The following is a 19,246-nucleotide window of genomic DNA, read 5'->3' as shown; positions in this document are numbered from 1 at the left end:
CCAACAGAGGGCCGCAGCCGCATCGAGACAAGCAGAGGGGCGGCCTGGCAGCGGGCCGCATCAGCATCCAGACGACAAACCAGCGGGTCGATGCCCATCGATGGCCAAAGGAGCAGGGGAAGGGCGCTACGGCGCGCGTATGTTACGGATTTGTGCCGACACCTTGACGGCACACTTGACAGTAATGGCAATATACTACTCACGATCGCGCGCATTTGCCTGGCTGACCAGCTGATCCCTCGAGCGTACCAGGCAGGGATCAGTGTGCAAGCGCGGCCTGGCGTGGCCTGGCGCAAAGCCAAGCGGATGGCGTCGTGGTCGAGGCGCCGCGACGTCGTCGACCCGCGCTCGCCCGCCCGTCGTTCCACATCGGGGCAGCGAGGTCGGGGAGCCCGGATCGGGATGCAGCTGTGATCGAGCCGAGAAGAAACCCTGGCCCGCCTGCGTGCCTGCCTCGCCCGAGCCTCACGCGCTGGGCACGCCAGAACCGCCCTCGGCCCAGCCCCTCGTCATCGACATCATCTCTCGTCTCTGCGGTCGCTGTCACGGTCGTCGTCGCTGACATGGCACGGCGGGGTGAGCATGGACCGTGCTGAAGCTCGACCTTGGCCGGCCACTTGACGACGAGGCTCGCTACTCTGCATCCCGCCAACTGAGCCACCGAGGGGAGAGCGTGATCGTTCCCCCCTCCGTCGCGCAGGCGGCAAAGGGAGAGAGAGGCGAGGTGGAGTTGGGATCTCATTCAAATTGGCGGGCTCGCACGGGGCGATCGTGCTGGCTGCGACGAAAAGATTCCAACTCGATCTCGGCGGGGTGCGCTGCCAGCAGGGCGCCTTTCAATCGGCGACGCCGCCGCGAATCGCTTCGATCGAATTTGACGTGCGTCTCAAATTTTTTCGCTCGCCCTCGCCCTCGCCCCGCCGCCTGGCGCCTGCCTCCAGGCAGACCGCCCAGCCAAAGCAGACCGAGAGGCGCACAGGCTGCTTGGGGTTGGTGTGTTGCTCTCCCCTCCGCCCCGCGCCCGACTTTGCACCTTGGTCTGGCTCGCCCCTCCCGCACCGCCTTTCGTCTCCACCACCACCACCGACCCACACCCACACCAACATCCCCCTTTCGATCGCAACCGCATCGTATCCTTCAAAATGTCCGCTGAGCAGTCCGGCCAGAACATCCCCAACTTCAAGCTCGTCCTCGGTGAGCGTCGCCTGGTCTTCTTCTCCTTCGGCCGTTGCTGCAGAGTGCCTGGCCCGGCTGGCCGCCGGGTGGCGCAAACGGGCTGCATTCATCCATCACCACGCGGGCATGTTTTGCTGATCGGCTTTTTCCTCGCGATGCCCTCCTCTCGATGCACGCCCGCTCAGTCGGCGATGGTGGTACCGGCAAGACGACCTTCGTCAAGGTGAGTGGCGATGCAGACTCATGCGGTGGCGTTGGGCCCCGGCCGGAGCGATGCTGACCCAAGTCCCACCCGCCCTGCCTCTCCCTCTTTCCCTCCCTCTCTCAGCGCCACCTGACGGGCGAGTTTGAGAAGAAGTACATTGCCACGCTCGGAGTCGAGGTCCACCCGCTCCAGTTCCACACCAACTTTGGCACCATCTGCTTCAACGTGTGGGACACGGCCGGCCAGGAGAAGTTTGGTGGCCTGCGCGACGGCTACTACATCCAGGGCCAGTGCGGCATCATCATGTTTGACGTCACCTCGCGCATCACCTACAAGAACGTCCCCAACTGGCACCGCGACCTCGAGCGCGTCTGCGAGAACATCCCCATCGTCCTCTGCGGCAACAAGGTCGACGTCAAGGAGCGCAAGGTCAAGACCGGCGCAGTCACCTTCCACCGCAAGAAGAACCTCCAGTACTTTGAGATCTCGGCCAAGTCCAACTACAACTTCGAGAAGCCCTTCCTGTGGCTGGCGCGCAAGCTCGTCGGCAACCCGACGCTCGAGTTCGCCGCCGCCCCCGCCCTCGCCCCGCCGGAGGTCCAGGTCGACGAGCAGCTCATGGCCCAGTACAACGCCGAGCTCCAGGCTGTGAGTATCGTCGCGACGTCGACCGTTTCGGCACAGCTTCCGGCTCCCCCCTTCTTCGTCCCACAGCCCGTGCTGACCTCGTCCTCTCGCCCCTCTTTCTGCTTCGCCTTGCTCTCTGCAGGCTGCCGCCGCTCCCCTGCCCGACGAGGACGACGGTGACCTCTGAGCGGCGCGTGCGGACATCCTCTCCCTCGCGCCAGCCGGTTCCGGGCCCGCTCCAGCGTCTCGGAACCCGCTGTTCTGTGCCCTTGTCCCGTTCCTGTTTCTCTCCCCCTCCTCTCACTTGATATCCGTCGCCTGAGAGCCATACCTTGTCCCACCTCTCCCCTTTTTTGTTTGGTCCTACACGGCGCTGCGCCCTAGCCCGGCCCTTCTCAATACCTCATCCAACGCATTCGCCTCGCCTGTCCCCGCCCGCATCGCCGCTCGCTCGCTCGCTCCACTTCCGCCTGATCCCCCGTCTACGATCGAACCGCACCCTTCCCACCACACGCCCGCGATCCCCGCATGCAAAACCAGGGCGATTCTACCGAAGATCGATCGCAGAGATGCTCTCACACGACTGGGGTGCGCCGAGCCTGAATGCGCCCTGGCTGGACCGAGGGGCGTGCGTGCGTGCGTGCGTGCGTTGCTGGACAGGCCGGTCAGCCTCGGGCGTCGCCTCGTTTCGAGGGTGAATCGAGGCCCGTATCGGGCCAGGCCTGCCTGAGAAATCGGGCGAGCTTGTGAGCGAGGGCTCCGTGGTTCCCGCACGAATCGAGGTCGCTGGCTGCCGCGACGAGAGCTGCCGCGACGAGAGCAGGCCGGGCGACGAGGAAGCGGGGGCGAAAAGTGCGACGAGTTTCTGTCCACCTCCTCCGTTTTTCGAGACGTGGGTCCAGGGTTTGTTCGAGGGCCCGCCGTCGCTGTTGCCACATGGCGTTTGCCGCGCGATACCCACCGGCTGCGCGACCTTAGCCCGACGCAGTATCGAGGCGAAGTGCTGCGCTCTGACCACCTTGCCTGCCTGCCTGCCTACTTGCTCGCCCTCCCTGCCCTGCCCTGTGCGCGATCGCAGAGCGCATCCTGCCCTGCCTCGCCTGCCTGCTTCTTCCGAGCCTGCCTGCCTGCGATGCGACTGTGGCGGGCGGCGGCCTGCTGCAGGCCCAGGCTGGGCTGGGCTGACACCGAAGACGTCGTCGCCCGACCCCGCCCGCCCGTCGACCGACCGTCCGTCGTTCTGGCTCCCGACACCAGGTGGCGGGCCGCAGACAGGCGGTGCAAGCCTGCCAGCCAGCCCCGCCGGTCAGCGACCGTATCGATGGAAAGAGTGGCGCCGCCGCGCTGGCTCTGGCTCTTCAGTTCTCGATGCTGCTGACGAGCGGACGACGCAGGGGCCGCCTGCTGGCCTGTCGGGCTGGCCTGGCCTGGCCTGGCCTTGCGTGAAGCGCGCGCGCTCGCCCGCCTCGACGTGGACTTGGCCTGGCCGCCCCTTGCCTGGCCAAAGTCAGGGCCAGGCCGGCTGGCGGCCTAGCGCCGCAGGCAGGAGCTGCCCCGACGCCGCTGTCCTCTGCGTCGGCTCGGGGAGAGGAGAGGGAAGCAGCGAAGACGGCCGGTGTTGGCTGGGCCTGAGCTGACCTGCTCAGAGGCGGCTGGTGCGAGGGATCGCGCCCAAGCTGAGGCTGTCGAGGGACGCGTGCCCGCCCCGGTGCCAGGAGGCTCGAGACCACCCCAGCGAGCAGGCCAAAGGGGCGGGTGGCGCGCTTACGTCGACGGGAATGCGACGCGGCAGGGGTCCTACGCCGCCTAGCCCGGACCTCGTCGTCGTTGGCCCCTCCAGACTGACTGCCGGCCCTTAGCCCGACGCAAGCCCAGCGCCCGCGCCTGCCCTCGCCTGGCTGGTCTCGGCCCCTTTGACCTTCTCTGTGCTTCTGGCTTCGAGGCTCGCAGGCGGTCGGCCAGGCGGACGGTCGGTGGGCGGAGGAGGCGGTGCGTGCGCTGCGTGTGTGTGTGTGTGTGCGTTTGCGTGTTTGTCGTCGCCCGCCAGCCCGCCAGCCCGCCCGCCCGTCCGTCCGCCCGTCCGCCTCTCCCCTCTCTGCCTAGGCCCGCCCGTCCGCCCTGTCGCCCTCTCGCCCGACCCCATATCTCTGCCTCGCTCTCTCCTCTTTCACCACCATCACCACTTCGCACCACCACCACCACCCACCCACCCACCCAGCACTCTCCTCTGCACCTTCTTTCGATCCCTACCGCTTCGGGTGAGTTTCGCCGCCGGCACCGCCGCCGCGTCCGGATCGACACTGCCCTTCCATCGCACCGCCGCGCCCCTTCGAGGAGCGTGGGCAGACGGGTGGAAAGAGGCGTTTGAAAGGTCGACCGACATCCCGCCTGCCCGCCCGTCCGCCGGCCGCTCCTGCCTGCCTCGGCCGGGACATGTCGCTGCATCCTCGCATCCACCCGTGCCTCGTCCTTCGCGGCTCTTGAGGGGACCGCCCCGACATCACCGGCCATCGACAGCATTGCTTCGTTGTCGGCATCTGGGCGCCACCCGGACGGGCGTTGGACGATCGGCGGCACTCAGGCGGCGTCTTATTCCTCGCCGCCATCGCCGTCGTTGTCTCGCCAGACCACCAGCGACTTGCAGGTCACCCCACGACGTAGTCATTTGCTCGCCAGATCAGAGCGCGGCTTCATCGCCTCGCGGTGGAAGCGCCCGCGACGTCGCGTCGCCGCCGTCTTTGCCATTGCCGTCGGCCGCAGGCAGTCACTGGCCAGCTCGGCTCCTGGCGAACCTGTCGCACGGCTGCTTTTGCTGGGCCAGCGATCCTGGCGTACCGTTGCTTCGTTGAATGCGCCGTGTCTTTGCTTTTTGCCGCCCCTCTCCGATAGGGACTTGTCACTGACCTCGTCCTTGCTGCCCTCCTTGCTTGTCCTCTCCCCCTTCGACACCTCGCGCCGAACCTGCTCGCTTCCCTTTCCGCTCTGCTTCCGTGCACGATCGCCTCGCTTCCTCAACCGCGCTCGACCATCGCCTCTCGCCATCCGCTCGCTCCGACCGATCACCGACATCCGACCCTTCTCCCACAGCCTTTTCCTCTTTCAGAAACACCCAGCCACCCCACCGACCCTACTTCACAATGCCCGAATCGCGCGAGGACTCCGTCTACCTTGCCAAGCTCGCCGAGCAGGCTGAGCGCTACGAGGGTGAGTCATCGAGACGGCGCGCCTCGCAGAAGCAGGAGCTGCTCAAGGAGAGGCACGCATATTGGGCGGACTCGAACAGGGCCGGGGACCAAGGCTGGGCCGAGAAGACGCGCTCCCGTCGCGCTCGCCGTCGAGGGGCACGGCGATAAGGCGGATGGAAGCGCTGGTCACGGTGGATGCCGTGCGAGGATGACGGCGAGAGGATCTATCTATCGAGCCGTGATGGAGCCGCCCTTCACATTTTGCGGGCCGACAACCGATCGATGCATTTTCAGCAGCTGACGCTCCAAGCCTGTCCCTCCTGCCTCCATGCCGATGCTGCGTGCCCACCGCAGAGATGGTCGAGAACATGAAGCGCGTCGCTTCGTCCGACCAGGAGCTCACCGTCGAGGAGCGCAACCTCCTCTCGGTCGCTTACAAGAACGTTATCGGCGCCCGCCGCGCCTCGTGGCGCATCGTCTCGTCGATCGAGCAGAAGGAGGAGTCCAAGGGCAACGAGGCCCAGGTCACCATGATCAAGACTTACCGTGAGTCCGAGCACGGCCCTGGCTGTTTCGGCGTCGGTCTTGGCGAGAAATGTCTCGGTTGCTGACCTGTGCCCGCCGCATCTACCATGTTCCCCCTCCTCTCCCCTTCCCCGATTTCGTCTCGACAGGCGAGAAGATCGAGGCTGAGCTCGCCCAGATCTGCGAGGACATTCTCGACGTCCTGGACAAGCACCTCATCCCCTCGGCCGCCTCGGGCGAGAGCAAGGTCTTCTACCACAAGATGTGCGTCATCCTCGCCCTTGCCACTCTTCCTCTTGATCGATGCCGGCCGCTGACGTTGCGCCCCCTTCGCTTCTCTCCCCACTTGACCGCGCGCGTCTGCCTCTGCAGGAAGGGCGACTACCACCGTTACCTCGCCGAGTTTGCCACTGGCGACAAGCGCAAGGACTCGGCCGACAAGTCGCTCGAGGCCTACAAGGCCGCCTCGGACGTTGCCGTCACTGAGCTGCCCCCGACGCACCCGATCCGCCTCGGCCTCGCGCTCAACTTTTCGGTCTTCTACTACGAGATCCTCAACAGCCCCGACCGCGCGTGCCACCTGGCCAAGCAGGCGTTCGACGACGCCATTGCCGAGCTCGACACGCTGTCCGAGGAGAGCTACAAGGACTCGACGCTCATCATGCAGCTGCTGCGCGACAACCTCACCCTCTGGACCTCGGACATGCAGGACTCGGAGAAGCCGGCCGAGGCCGCGCCGGCCGACGCGCCCGCCGCCGAGAGCAAGGGCGAGGAGGCCGCCTAAGCAGCAGCGGCGGCAGCGAAAACCCAACGACCGACGAAGTGCGAAGGTATACAGTCCGGCCGGGCATGCTATGCTCCCTCCCTTGCGTCCCCTTTCGCACCCTCTCTTTTCCGCAGGGAGGCGTTCCTATTTGCGCCCCTCTTTTCGCCATCTCTTGTCGCCTTGCCTCGGCTCTTGTTGTCCCCCCCAGTCTCGTTTTCACCCCCCCTCCTGCTTGGTCCTTTCCGTCTTCCTAGCTCTCACCTGCACATTCGCACCGGGTTTCTGCACGACTGGAGAGGCGGAGGGACGTGACGGGAGGCCTCCACGAGCGAGCGGGCACAGGTTGTAGCGTAGCAAGCAGCTCAAGGAGAGAGGGAGAGGATGGGGTCCGAGCTCGAGGCGGAGCGACGAGGAGCGGCGAGGAGGACGACGATGAGCGACGATGAGGCCGAATGCCACGGTAGATTCCAGCCCCACGAGTTGAGCGAGCGAGGCCAGCGAGCGACCAAGGCTGCCAGAGGCGCGGACATGTGTGTCGAGGGCATGGATGAGGATGGTGGAAGATGAGCGTTGCGGGTGGCGAGCCGTTCGAGGAGGGCCAGACGCGCTCGCGGAGAGGCAGGCAGGCAGGCTCCTCAGCCCAGGCTGGGGTCGATTAGAGGGGGCAGCGGCGGTGGCACGGACCCACGCATGGAGGCCAGGCAGAGAACGGCAGAGGGGGGCTGCCTGGTTGGCTTGACTTGGCTGGCCTGCCGACTGGCCAGAGGCCTGACCTACCGGGCCGGCCGAGGTGCGCCTTCTCGGCCTGGCCTGGCAGCGGAGGCGCATCGCGTCCTAGACCTTCCTTGACCCTCGCTCGCGCCTGGCTCAATATCACCGCCACCATCATCACCACCATCACCACCACCGTCGTGTTGCGTTGCGCTCTTCATCCTCAGCAGCGGCAGCCTTGCAAGCCTTGATTCCACGACCCCGTGCTTCTCATCCGTGCCGATCCAGGCCAGGCTGCGCAGTAACATCGCCGACCACGCCCAAGGCCAGCTCGACCTGCAACACCTTACACCAATTGCCTGTTCGCGCCGAGGCCAGCCAGTCTGACCAGTACCCAAAAGATACCCGCTCGCCCGCTCGCCCGCTGCATCCTCAATCTCGTGCTCAGCTGGCCGTCACTCGAAACCAGGCCTCTTGTCTACCATCGCTCGCCGCATTCGCCAGGCCACGGACGCTTCTTCTCCTCCCTGCTCGCTCGCCCGCTCGCCCGCTCGTCAGCTCGTCAGCTCGTCAGCTCGTCAGCTCGTCAGCTCGTCAGCTCGTTCGCCAACCCGCTTGAGCGCCATCGACGTGTCAGCCGGCCGGCCTGAAGCTCTGCGCCAGCTGATCCCGCCGTCGTCGCGCCCAGCTCTCCTCTCAACTCATCTCGAGCCTCCGTCTTGACTGGCGCTCGCACTCGCACTCGCACTCGCACTCGCACTCGCCCCCCCTTCGCACCTCAAATCGACACAATCCGATCCGAACCGCCCTGCATTAGCGCCACGACGCCGGGCGACGGCCCCCTCTGCCCACCATGACGTCCAACAGCACCTCTTCGATGAAGGGCCTGACGCAGTACATCGCCGACCTGCGCGCCTGCCGCGTCCGCGAGCTCGAGGAGAAGCGCATCAACAAGGAAATGGCCCACATCCGCCAAAAGTTCAAGGAGGGCTCGCTCGACGGTTACCAGAAGAAAAAGTATCTCTCCAAGATTGTCTTTACCTACATCCTGGGCTACCAGGTCGACATCGGCCACATGGAGGCCGTCAACCTCATCGCCAGCCCGAAGTACTCGGAAAAGCAGATCGGCTACCTCGCCATCACGCTCCTGATGGACGAGAACTCGGACCTGGTCCGCCTCGTCGTCAACTCGATCCGCAAGGACCTCGACGAGATCAACGAGGTCAACAACTGCCTCGCGCTCCACGCCATCGCCAACATTGGCGGACAGGAGATGGCCGAGGCCCTCGCCGACGACGTCCACCGCCTCCTCATCTCGCCCACGTCCAAGAGCTTTGTCAAGAAAAAGGCCGCTCTCACCCTCCTCCGCCTCTACCGCAAGCACCCCGAGGTGATCCCCGCAGAGGAGTGGGCGTCGAGGATCATCGCCATCATGGACGACGACAACTTGGTGGGTGCACGGAACGCCCTTGTTGCCCGTGCCCGTGGAGCACCGCGAGCTGATGACTGCCGTCTATCGCCCCCCTCCCATCTCTCCCCTGCCGCCCGTGTTTCCGCTCTTCCTGCTGCGCCTACCGCTCCTCGTTCCGGCACTAGGGAGTTGCGCTGGCGGTGACCAGCCTGGTCATGACCATGGCCCAGGACCACCCGGACGCGTTCCACGCGTCGTACCAGCGCGCCGTCAGCCGGCTGCACAAGATTGTCGTCGAGGACGAGTACAGCAGCGAGTACGTCTACTACAAGATCCCCATCCCCTGGCTCCAGGTCAAGCTGCTGCGGCTTCTCCAGTACTACCCGCCCTCGGACGACCCGACGCTCATGTCGACGATCCAGAGCGTGCTCGACACCATCATCAACAAGTCGCAGGACACGCCCAAGAACGTGCAGCACAACAACGCCCAGAACGCGGTGCTCTTCGAGGCCATCAACCTGGCCATCCAGCTCGACACCGAGTCGCCCATTGTCGCCAAGGCGTCGGTGCTGCTGGGCCGCTTCATCCTCTCGCGCGAGACAAACGTCCGCTACCTCGGCCTCGACACCATGGCCCACCTCGCCGCCTACGCCGACAGCCTCGAGCCCATCAAGATGCACCAGAACACCATCATCCTCTCGCTCAAGGACAAGGACATCAGCGTCCGCAGGCGCGGGCTCGATTTGCTGTACAGCATGTGCGACGTCACCAACGCCAAAGTCATCGTCGCCGAGCTGCTCAAGTACATGCAGGTCGCAGACTACGCGCTTCGCGAGGAAATGGTGCTCAAGATTGCCATCCTCACCGAAAAGTTCGCCACCGAGTACAACTGGTACGTCGACACCATCCTCCGGCTCCTCAGCTCCGCTGGCGACCACGTCAGCGACGAGGTGTGGTACCGAGTCATCCAGATCGTGCTCAACAACGAGGATGTCCAGGAGTATGCGGCGCGGCGCGTCCTCGAGCACCTCAAGTCGCCCTCGTGCCATGAAAACATGATCAAGGTCGGAGGTGAGTAGGCGGGGCAGCGCAGCGCAACGCAACGGAGCGAGCGAGAGGGCAGCCAGCCGCGGCCATTGCCGCCGTCGACAGAGGACGACGTGATGCTGACCACGTGGCTGTCTGGCTTCCCTTCGCGCACCCCCGCAGGCTACATCCTGGGCGAGTTTGGGCACCTGATCGCCAACGAGGCGGGCGCCAGCCCGATTGAGCAGTTCCACACGCTCCACTCGCGCTCGCACCTCTGCTCGCAGCCGACGCGGGCGCTGCTGCTGTCGACGTACATCAAGTGGCTCAACCTGTTTCCCGAGATTCGCGAGCAGATCCTCTACGTGCTCAACCGCTACCGCCACGTGCTCGACGCCGAGCTGCAGCAGCGGGCGTGCGAGTACGTGGCGCTGGCCGAGCTGCCGACCGACGACCTGCTCCAGGCCGTGTGCGACGAGATGCCGCCGTTCGCGGAAAAGTCGTCGCTGCTACTCAGCCGTCTGCAGAAAAAGCACAGCGACACGGGCGACAAGCGGACCTGGATCATCGGGGGCAAGGAGGCCAACCGCGACCGCGACCAGGCGCGGCAGGAGAGCCTCAAGAAGGGCAAGGCCAACGGCGGCGCCATGCCGACGGGCGGGCCGGCGGCGACCGTGATCCGCTCCGCGTCGAGGCCGGACCTGATGGCCGGAGCGGGCGCGGGAGCAGGAGCAGGGGCAGGCTCCGAGTCCCAGGGCGACCTGATCGGCGACCTCGAGGGGCTGGACCTCAGCAGCGGAGCCACGTCGGGTCTCGCCGGCACCGGCGCCGGCCTCGCGGCGATCGCGGCAGATGACGGCATCTCGCCCGGCCAGCCGCTCATCGGAGACGAGGCGTCGGCGTCAACCTCGCTGCTGGGGAGACCGTCGCCCTCGCCGTCGCCGTCTCCATCACCGTCGCCAGCGCCAGCGCCCGCGACACCGACGCTGAGCCCGGGCGCCGACAAGAACTTCCAGCGGCTGTGCTTTACGGGCGAAGGGGTGCTGTACGAGGACGCGCAGCTGCAGATTGGGCTCAAGAGCGAGTGGCGCGGCCACCAGGGGCGGCTGGCGCTCTTCTTTGGCAACAAGATCTCGGCCAACTTCAAGTCGTTTACCATCTCGATACGGTCGCAGGAGCCCGAGGCGCTGGCCGTGACGCTGCCAAAGATCCCGACCAACGTGCTCGAGGCCATGACGCAGGTGCAGCAGGTGGTGCACGTGCAGTGCAAGGACCACTTCACGCTCGCGCCGCTGCTGCACGTCTCGTACCTGGCGGGGTCGCTGCAGGAGCTGCACCTGCGGCTGCCCGTGCTGACGACCAAGTTTATCGAGCCGGTGCGGCTGTCGTCGGCCGACTTTTTCGAGCGGTGGAAGCAGATCGGTGGCGCGCCGCGCGAGGCGCAGAAGATCTTCAGCTTCCGGCTCGGGGCGAGCGGCGACGTCGACGTGCAGCGGCACCGCAAGGTGATTGCGTCGGCGCGGCTCGAGGTGCTCGAGGGCATCGACGGCAACCCGGTCAATGTGGTGGCGGCGGGCGTGCTGCACATGTCCGAGGCGGGCAAGGTGGGCTGCCTGCTGCGCCTCGAGCCCAACCGCGAGGCCAAGCTGGCCCGGCTGACGGTGCGCACCACAAACGACCTCGTGTCGGCCGAGCTGCTGCGCATCCTCGTGTCGGCGCTCGGCGTGGACCAGGAGAAGCTGTAGCGCGGCCTGACGGCGCTTTGGGGGGCCGAATGTCGAGGGCGGAATGCGGATCCAGCGCCGCCCGCCAGACCACGATAGAGACCGAGGTTGGCGGGGCGGGTCACCGCACCGAGAGAGGCAGAAAGACCGAGTGAGCGAGAGCGAGATCGCGAGAGCGAGAGCGAGAGGGCAAGAGAAGTGTGCCTTGCTTGACCCGATTTTGAGATACGCGGCCCGATCGGGCGTTTGAGGTGGCGGGTGGCGTGCAGGGTGTCGTGTGTGGCGGACGGCCCAGAGAGGTCGACGGCGGACAGACGGACGGACGGGCCTCTGCCTCGGTCCAGGGCCGACGAGCCCAAATTTCGACTTCCGCGCGCCGCCTCCGCCCCCGCCGCCGCCGCCGGCGCCAAGTTGGGGGAGAGGGAGGGAGGCGGGCCCTCGGGCTTGGCTTGGCTTTGCCCGGCTTGATTGAGCTGGCCAGGGCAGGCGAGCGAGCAAGCTGGGCGTGGCCGGCCAGTCCGCGGCCCAACCCCGGCTAACCCTCCTGCTGCTCGTCTTCGTCCACCACCACCACCACCACCAACCTCTCAACGCATCTGATCCTCTGTATTCTTCTCTCCTGGACCCATCTCACGCGGTTGGAGAGTCTGATAAGAAGGTCGTTGAAGAAGCAGCAGAACGACGTCGAAGAAGCAGCAGCAGCAGCAGCAGCAGCGTCGAACTGGTGAGTTGTCGCCCGTCGGGCTCGCATCCCATTCCACCGATCCTCTGCCTCCCCTGCTGATCACTCTGAGTGCCCATCGCTCCCTTCGCCATTGCCACCGCTGCCGAACATCGACCCAGGCAAGCGTACAGGCAACGCAAGCAACGGAAACCAGGAAAAACCCTCACAAAATGGCTTTTCGTCGACGCGGCTGCTACGTGTGAGTCTTGCCTGTCGTGTTCGCCGCCGTACGAGGCTGCGGCTGTACTTTCTTGCTCGACGTCGCTGCCTTGGTCTCATCTGGCCGACACTGATGTCCTGACTGCCCTGCCCTGCCCTGCTCTGCTCCTCCCTTGTCTCGACTCACCGCCCGCCCCGTAGCTGCGGACAGCGTGAGTGCACTCGACCGCCCGAGGCCACACGGACTTTCGAGCTGCACCTCGAGCCGGACCCCGTCTTGAACACCATCGCAACTGACGCTCGCCGCTCTGGTCCCCCCCTCCTTGACCCCTCCTTGCTCGCAATCGCCAGTGGGACACCTAGCGGAGAACTGCTCGTTTAGCGAGCGCAGGTGCTTCAACTGCCTCGAGGCTGGCCACGAGAGCTCCGCCTGCGAGGCTCCCAGGACTGCCGACAGCAAGCAGTGCTACGGCTGCGGCGTGAGTGACGGGCACCGCATTCTTGAAGCTCCCTGCCTTCCCTGCTCGAGCTCCATTCGGTGGTCGCTGACAGACCGTTGCCCTTGTCTTCGCCCTCTCCCCTTCGCTCCGTTCCTGCACCTCGTCACAACTGCCTTCCCTTCTGCTGCTCCCCGTCGCCGCTCGGCTCTGCAGGGCAAGGGCCACATCAAGGCCGACTGCCCCACGCTGGCCGCTCAGGCCGCCCGCTCCCGCTCCAACGCCTGCTACACCTGCGGCGGCGTCGGCCACATTTCCCGCAACTGCCCCACGGCCGCCGCCGCTGGTGGGATCGTTGCGCCCGCCGCCCTCGCCGCCGTCGGTGGCCGCCCGCCCGTCAGGTGCCACCGCTGCAACGGCCTCAACCACTTTGCGCGCGACTGCAAGGCTCCCCTCGGCGCTGCCATCGGCGGCCACGTCATCGCCCCCGCCGTCGTCGCCAGGAAGCCAAAGACTTGCTACAACTGCAGCAAGGTCGGACACGTGAGTTCCCCATTCAATCCGTCCCGCGACGACGCTCGTCAGACGGACCTCGAGCAGACAATCCCTGACCCTTGAACTACTCTCTTTTCTCTATTTGATTACAAACGAAAACTTCGGTACGTCGCCGCCGCACAGATCGCCCGCGACTGCCCCGAGGCCCAGACGGTCGCCGCTGCGCCTCCCACCGCCGGCGCCCCCATCACCGCCTAAAGGGCGACGCGTGGGGCGAACCATGTCGAGTCGAGGCGAGCCGAGTAGGCCTCGTGGAGCGGTGGGCTGGGGCTGGCCGACGAACCATCCGTCCGCCCGTGCGCCGACCGCTGTGCCCATCTAGAGTGGTGCTGCTTTGGCTGCCGGGATGCTCGTGGCATCTCATCCAATCCACGAGGCCCGACGTACGCAGCGGGATGCCGAGCAAGCCCTTGTCCATGTGCCAGTGCTGCGCTCGCACTGAAAGGGGGGTGGCCGTGGTCATGGCCCCTCCTCCTCGAAAAAATGCCAGCTCGAGTTGTATCATGCCAACCGGCCGATGATGGTGCAGAGGACGCGCGAGTCGGCCTGCGCAGGCGGCGTACTTGGACCCTGCGGCTGCCTGGTGCGCCGCGAGAAGGTGATGCCGTGATGGGTGGAGATGGGCTGTGATGTGAAGGCAGCGAGACGGCCCGGTCGAGCGCTGTGGTGCGCTGCGAGGCTAGGCTAGGCTGGGCTGGGCTAGGCGGGACCCCGTTGCGCGGGCTGGTGGACATCGACCAGGCGGGGCGAGACGGAGCGCGACCGAGATGCCGAAGGGCGCATCTCGGCGGGCGGGTAGGCATACCCATCCTCGGCCTCGTCCTCGTCCGCGTCCACGTCGTGAGAAGACGGTTGACGCCCGTCGCGGCTTGCCGACATCGATGCCGACGCTGACGCCGACGCCGACGGTTTCCCCGCGTCGTGGCCGCGGTAGTCGAACGACGACGCCGCATCCCGACTGTCGCCGTCCTCGCCATCGCTCTCGTCGCTCTCGTCGTCGTCGCCAATCAGGTGGATCGGCCCCGTATCCTGCCGCTCCGGATCGTCGTCGACGCCGCCGCGGCCGCCGCCTCGCCGAAGGTGCCGCTGCCTCGCCCCAGCCTGCGATGGCGGCGGCGGCGACGAGGATGATGGACCGTGTGGTTCGTGCATCGATGTTGGTTCCGACGGCACCTGGGCGTACTTTGATGTCGTCGGGTTGTGCCGCAGCAGCGAGTCGATCAGCCAGAACTGGGCGCGGCGGGTAGGCGGGGACGGGAGTGCGGGAGTGGTGCATCTCGAGGTCAGCGGACGTTGTCGGATTGCGCCGCTGCATGTGTGGCCACTCCGTCGAACAAAGGCGCTGCAGCACAGAGCGGCGGGCGGCGGGCGACGGGCGAGGGGCGACGGGAGACTCACCTGCAGCACATTCATGGCGAGCGGGAAGAGGGCCATGCTAAAGAGGACCTGGGCGTCCTTGTGGCTGCCAAAGAGCTTGAGGAGCCAGCTGCCCATGTCGATGAGAAAGGGGAACACGGCGAGGATGACGAGCACCGAGAGCTTCATGAGGAGCAGGACGAAGAGGTAGACGGCCAGCTGCTTTGCCCAGTACGACAGCCGCGGCCGCGCGGTGCGCCCGCGCCTCGTGGTGGGTATCTGCTGCTGCTGGTGCTGCTGCTGGGAGCCAGACGCCGACGCGGGAGCGATGGGGCGGTCGCTGTACTGGCCCGAGACGAAGCCGCGTAGCCGCAGGACATCGGTGAGGATGTGGGTGAGGAGGGAGAGGAGCGTATAGATGATAAAGACACCTGGCGGTGGGCGGGGCGGGGCGGAGAGGACCGAGGCGGCAGAAGGACGGTGGCAGCGGGTCAGCTGGAGCACGCTGCAGGTTTGGTCTGCGCAGCCTGGGCCGTCACTCACCGAGAGTGGTGTCGATGAGGACGTTTAGAAAGTAGAGGCTGCATGGGTTCCTCCCCTCGGCCTTTCTTGGCGGTGCGTCGAGGGCGGCGGCACCTGCCACGCCGCCGAGGCTGCCGGCGTGGGTCTCTGTGCCGCCGCCGCCTCCGCCTCCGCTTCCGCCCTCGCTGAATGCGACGTTGAGGACGTGGACAAACATCTGTCCGAGCATTTGCTTTGTGATGTCGAGGAGCCAGATCTTCCATTTCCGCTTGGGGCGTTCCTTGTGTCGCTTGTAGACGAGCGAGGCGAGGACGAGGAGGCCCATGGCCAGCTGCACGAACAGGGCAAACGGCCCGAGGAGGCGGCACGAGTTGGAGTCGACATCTGGGACGGGGACGGGGAGGTTGGGATAGGGCGGAGAAGGCGTCGCCGAGGCCGAGGCAAAGGCCGAGGGTGAGGGTGTGGCTAGCAGGGTCGAGGCGATCAGGGGCGGCGGGTAGGACATGGTGGGCGTTGACCACGGCCGTCTAGGCTGGTTGGGGTCGCGGCGCTGTTGGTTGCGCGAGTGCGGGTGGTGCTGTCGTCCTGAGTGGCGGACTGGCGGTGTCAATGATGGAGTGGGACGCCATGGGTCGGCGCTGTGGAGAGAGAGGAGGGGGGGAGGGAGAGGAAGTGGACACAGGCGGACGGGCTGGCGGGAAGAGGTGGCGGAGGGCAGCCAAGCCTACCTCTTAGGCTGCTGCGCCTGCTGCCCGCGGCCAAGTCAGCAAGCAAGCGGGCCGCGGGCTGGCTGCAGGCTCCTGTCTCCACACAAATCCCAGCCCAGCCACTGCCGCCAGCCCCTGCACAGACCGCCGCCCACGTCGACTTCCGACTGCCGGAGGCGGGCCATTGCTTCTTCCTAGCTGAACCCTTATGGCCCCCCCTTCTGCCTCTCTGCCTCTCTGCCTTTCTCTTCGTCACTCGCCCATCTTGCGCGCTCTGACTGAATCTACCACGGCGCCCTCTTGTCGGCATCGGACCGACTCTTTGATTCAATGAAGCGCCAAGCTGACGCTTCCACCACCGGCGATGCCGTCGTCGGGCGCCGGGTATCGGTGGGCGCCCACCGCGGCACCATCCGATATGTCGGAAGCGTCCCGCCCACCGACGGCATCTGGCTAGGCATCGAATGGGACGACCCGACCAGGGGCAAGCACGACGGCGTAGCCAGCGACGGAACCAGCTACTTCAACGTCAGGTGAGCAGCGCCCGCCACCCTGACCGCGAAATCCCCCCCTTCCGCTTCGCCCACTGATCCTCCGCCGCTCGCTGACGGCCTGTGTCGCCGCCGTTGGGCCCTCGTCGCTCCTCAGAGTGCCAGGCAGCGGCTCCTTCCTCCGCCCGACCGCGTCCAAGCTATCCTACGGCTCCTCGTTCCTCCAGGCGCTCCGGGCAAAGTACCTCTCCTCGCCCTCGACCGGCGACGGCAGCGCGCCGTCCAAGCAGCAGCACCACTACTCGCGCAGGAACCTGGCCGAAATCGAAATAGAGGCTCCCAACATGCACGGCGTCATACAGCGGACCGCACGCCTCGACCGCCTCCGCCAGGTCGGCCTCGGAGGCTGGAAGGCGCTGCGCGGCTCGGCAGCAAACGAAGAAGTCCAAGCCGTCGCGCTCGCAATCGATCCCCGGCTCGGCGAGCTGCCGGGCTCCATACGCAGCACCTGTCCCAGTGAGTAGTCGGACGCCAGGCGGGCAAGCCCGGCAACATGCGCTCACTCACCGACAACTTGCCGTCGCCTTGGCCGAAACCCCCTTCATCACTCCAGATATCCAATGGCTCGATCTGTCAATGTCGCTTCTGCCAGACTGGGACCAGGTAGCCACCATCGCAGCCGAACTCGACCGGCTAGATTGCCTCATCCTCAACTTTGTCCGCCTCGCTCCCGTGCCCCGACCTTCGCCGCCAACGCGCTGGGCCGCCGCCTTTGCGAGCATCAAGGACCTCCGGCTCGACGGCACCATGATCGCCTGGGACGAGATGCTCGCCCTCGCGCCTGCCCTGCCCTCCCTCGAGCTGCTGCAGCTCGGCCAGAATCGGCTCACCTCTCTGGCCGCCTCCCGCGGCGACTCCGCAACGCCGACCGATGGGGCAGGGCGCCTTCCCAACCTTCACACCCTCATCCTCGAGGACAATCTGCTCTGCTCCTGGGACGACGTCGTCGCCGCGCTCGCCCCCCTTCCAGCCCTTGAGAATCTCTACCTCACCCGCAATCTCATCGCTGCCATCCCGCGCTACAAGGCCGGCCCCGTGCTCCGCAGGCTCAAGCACGTTGGCCTTTGCAGGAATCCGATCGCGACCTGGGAGGACCTCGACAACCTCGAGAGCTGGTTCCCTTCCGACTGCACCCGCGCCAAGGGTCCAGCTAGCGACGCTGCTGGGGATCGACACCAGGGCAGCGGCTTCAGCCTCAACCTCATCCCTCTGAACGAGGCAGGAGATGGGGCCGATCCGGCTCAGCCTGACCGCCATGTTTCGCCGCTGGTCAGCTCGTTTGCTGCGCACGACTTCCGCGCCATTGCCGTTGCACGCCTGGCCGGCCTAGAGACTCTCGACCGCACACCCGTGACGGCCAGGGAGCGGCGGGATGCAGAGCTCTACGTCTTTGGCAAAGTCGACGACGGGAGCCGCCTGACGACGCGGGGCGTCGCGGCTGCTTCCAGCTTAGGCTTAAAAGCGCAGGGCCCTCTAGGCAACAGTCAAGAGCCCAATGGCGGAGTGGCAGTAGACGAGGAGGCCGTCGCTTTGACCATGGATCAGAAGCGGCTTGTGTTCCCGCGGTACGACGAGCTCAAGCGCAGATTCAGCCCCGATGCGGAACAAGTCGCAAGCCGATCCGTCGAGCGCCAGTCAATCGAAGTCGGGCAAAGCGGAGTCGCCGAGCCGACTGCGACCACGGCAACGAGGACAGCGTCCGACTCCGGCGCGGCAAAAGGAACGCTCAAGGCGAAGCTGGTCGAGGTGCGGGTCACGCGGAGCGCCGAAGAGCCCCGCCAGAATGGAGGCCAAGAAGCAACGCCCGTCGCCGGTGACGGCGGGGACGGTGCCGCCCGACCCGTCAAGCTCATCTCGTCGACGCCGCTGCGGCTGGCCAAGATCAAGCTGGCTAAGGCCGTCTCGGCGCGTCCCACCCAGGTCCAGTCCCTCTGGGCCGTCCTAAGCGGTGCCGACGACTCGCACCATGCTTCCACACCGGGCAGCGGCAGGCTGGTCGTCGAACTCGATGACCTCTCCAAGGACCTGCTGTGGTACGGCATCGGAAGCGGCGATGAGATCGTCGTCATCGTCGCCGACACGGCGAGCTGAGGTCGCTGTCTCTCTTGCATCGCCCCGGTCTTTTTGCGGCCTCCGAGGGCGCGATGAAGCGTCGAGCGTTGTGAGGGAATCGACCGCAGCAATCTACATCGACACGCACGCCTCTAGCGTCCAGCGTACGTCGGCCCTTTGCACGGCCTTCAGCAAATTGGGGTGTCGTCGGCGACCCCCACCTCGGCCTGTTGCAAGTCAGCAACGATTGCGCCCCGACGATGGGGGGCCTCAACTGCCGTGGCATTTCAACGCTGCGACCGGAGCGCGGGCATCGTCCCACGCGGCATCCGCCCTACCTCGGCATTGTCGACGCCCAACGTCTAGGAACAGCGAGCAAAACGGGTGCGACGGGGGGATGGAGAGTACCGTCCCAGATGCTTGACGGGCACTGCGCAGGGCGTCGTGCCTGCTCGAGGGTCAAAGTCAGAAAGAGAGACGAGTGGCCGGTATCCACCAGGGGGGGCAGCCATGCCCTTCCAACTGTTGCCATCGGGGTCGACGTGCTCGGCTGGGGTGGCGCGTCGGCCCTCCACGCATTGCCCGTTACAGATCGCCCTTCTGCACGTTCGTCGTTGTCCTGGACGGGCAGCAATCGAAGGCGACAAGATGAAGGCTCTGCGACGAGGCAACAATCGTCTCCTTGTTCGGGGATCCGCCCTTCATGTCGGCATCTAGCGCCCCGGAAGCGAACCCAACCTCAGCGCCGACGCAGAGTAATGAGGCCCTTCCGTCGCCACCGGGCTCATCGACGCCTTATAACCTGCCGCTCCCACGTCGCCCAAAGC

General features: G+C 66.1%; 6 protein-coding genes across 6 annotated transcripts; 5 read left to right on the top strand and 1 right to left on the bottom strand.

The window, feature by feature from the left end:
* Positions 1-1,142: 1,142 nt before the first annotated feature.
* On the top strand, positions 1,143-2,195 carry PFL1_04028 (uncharacterized protein; the record flags this gene model as incomplete). Its single annotated transcript, XM_007881552.1, has 4 exons — positions 1,143-1,194; positions 1,362-1,399; positions 1,505-2,029; positions 2,151-2,195. 4 exons carry the CDS (start codon positions 1,143-1,145, stop codon positions 2,193-2,195), a joined length of 660 nt encoding a protein of 219 aa, XP_007879743.1.
* Positions 2,196-5,145: 2,950 nt separating this feature from the next.
* Positions 5,146-6,502, top strand: PFL1_04027 (uncharacterized protein; the record flags this gene model as incomplete). The annotated part of the gene is made up of 4 exons (XM_007881551.1): positions 5,146-5,212; positions 5,548-5,739; positions 5,868-5,982; positions 6,091-6,502. The coding sequence occupies 4 exons, from the start codon at positions 5,146-5,148 to the stop codon at positions 6,500-6,502; spliced, it is 786 nt and encodes a 261-aa protein (XP_007879742.1).
* Positions 6,503-8,048: 1,546 nt separating this feature from the next.
* On the top strand, positions 8,049-11,377 carry PFL1_04026 (uncharacterized protein; the record flags this gene model as incomplete). Its single annotated transcript, XM_007881550.1, has 3 exons — positions 8,049-8,645; positions 8,792-9,677; positions 9,816-11,377. 3 exons carry the CDS (start codon positions 8,049-8,051, stop codon positions 11,375-11,377), a joined length of 3,045 nt encoding a protein of 1,014 aa, XP_007879741.1.
* An 873-nt stretch (positions 11,378-12,250) lies between these two features.
* On the top strand, positions 12,251-13,429 carry PFL1_04025 (uncharacterized protein; the record flags this gene model as incomplete). Its single annotated transcript, XM_007881549.1, has 5 exons — positions 12,251-12,279; positions 12,441-12,451; positions 12,591-12,718; positions 12,893-13,219; positions 13,355-13,429. The coding sequence occupies 5 exons, from the start codon at positions 12,251-12,253 to the stop codon at positions 13,427-13,429; spliced, it is 570 nt and encodes a 189-aa protein (XP_007879740.1).
* Positions 13,430-13,930: 501 nt separating this feature from the next.
* On the bottom strand, positions 13,931-15,614 carry PFL1_04024 (uncharacterized protein; the record flags this gene model as incomplete). The annotated part of the gene is made up of 3 exons (XM_007881548.1): positions 13,931-14,461; positions 14,630-15,018; positions 15,131-15,614. The coding sequence occupies 3 exons, from the start codon at positions 15,612-15,614 to the stop codon at positions 13,931-13,933; spliced, it is 1,404 nt and encodes a 467-aa protein (XP_007879739.1).
* Positions 15,615-16,146: 532 nt separating this feature from the next.
* PFL1_04023 (uncharacterized protein) lies at positions 16,147-18,458 on the top strand (the record flags this gene model as incomplete). The annotated part of the gene is made up of 3 exons (XM_007881547.1): positions 16,147-16,349; positions 16,465-16,823; positions 16,921-18,458. The coding sequence occupies 3 exons, from the start codon at positions 16,147-16,149 to the stop codon at positions 18,456-18,458; spliced, it is 2,100 nt and encodes a 699-aa protein (XP_007879738.1).
* Positions 18,459-19,246: the final 788 nt, after the last annotated feature.

Source organism: Pseudozyma flocculosa (assembly GCF_000417875.1).
Source record: "Pseudozyma flocculosa PF-1 unplaced genomic scaffold scaffold00013, whole genome shotgun sequence".
Taxonomy (NCBI): Eukaryota; Fungi; Basidiomycota; class Ustilaginomycetes; order Ustilaginales; family Ustilaginaceae; genus Pseudozyma; species Pseudozyma flocculosa.
The sequence above is the reverse complement of the archived record's forward strand: the minus strand, read 5'-3'. Positions and strand labels throughout refer to the sequence as shown.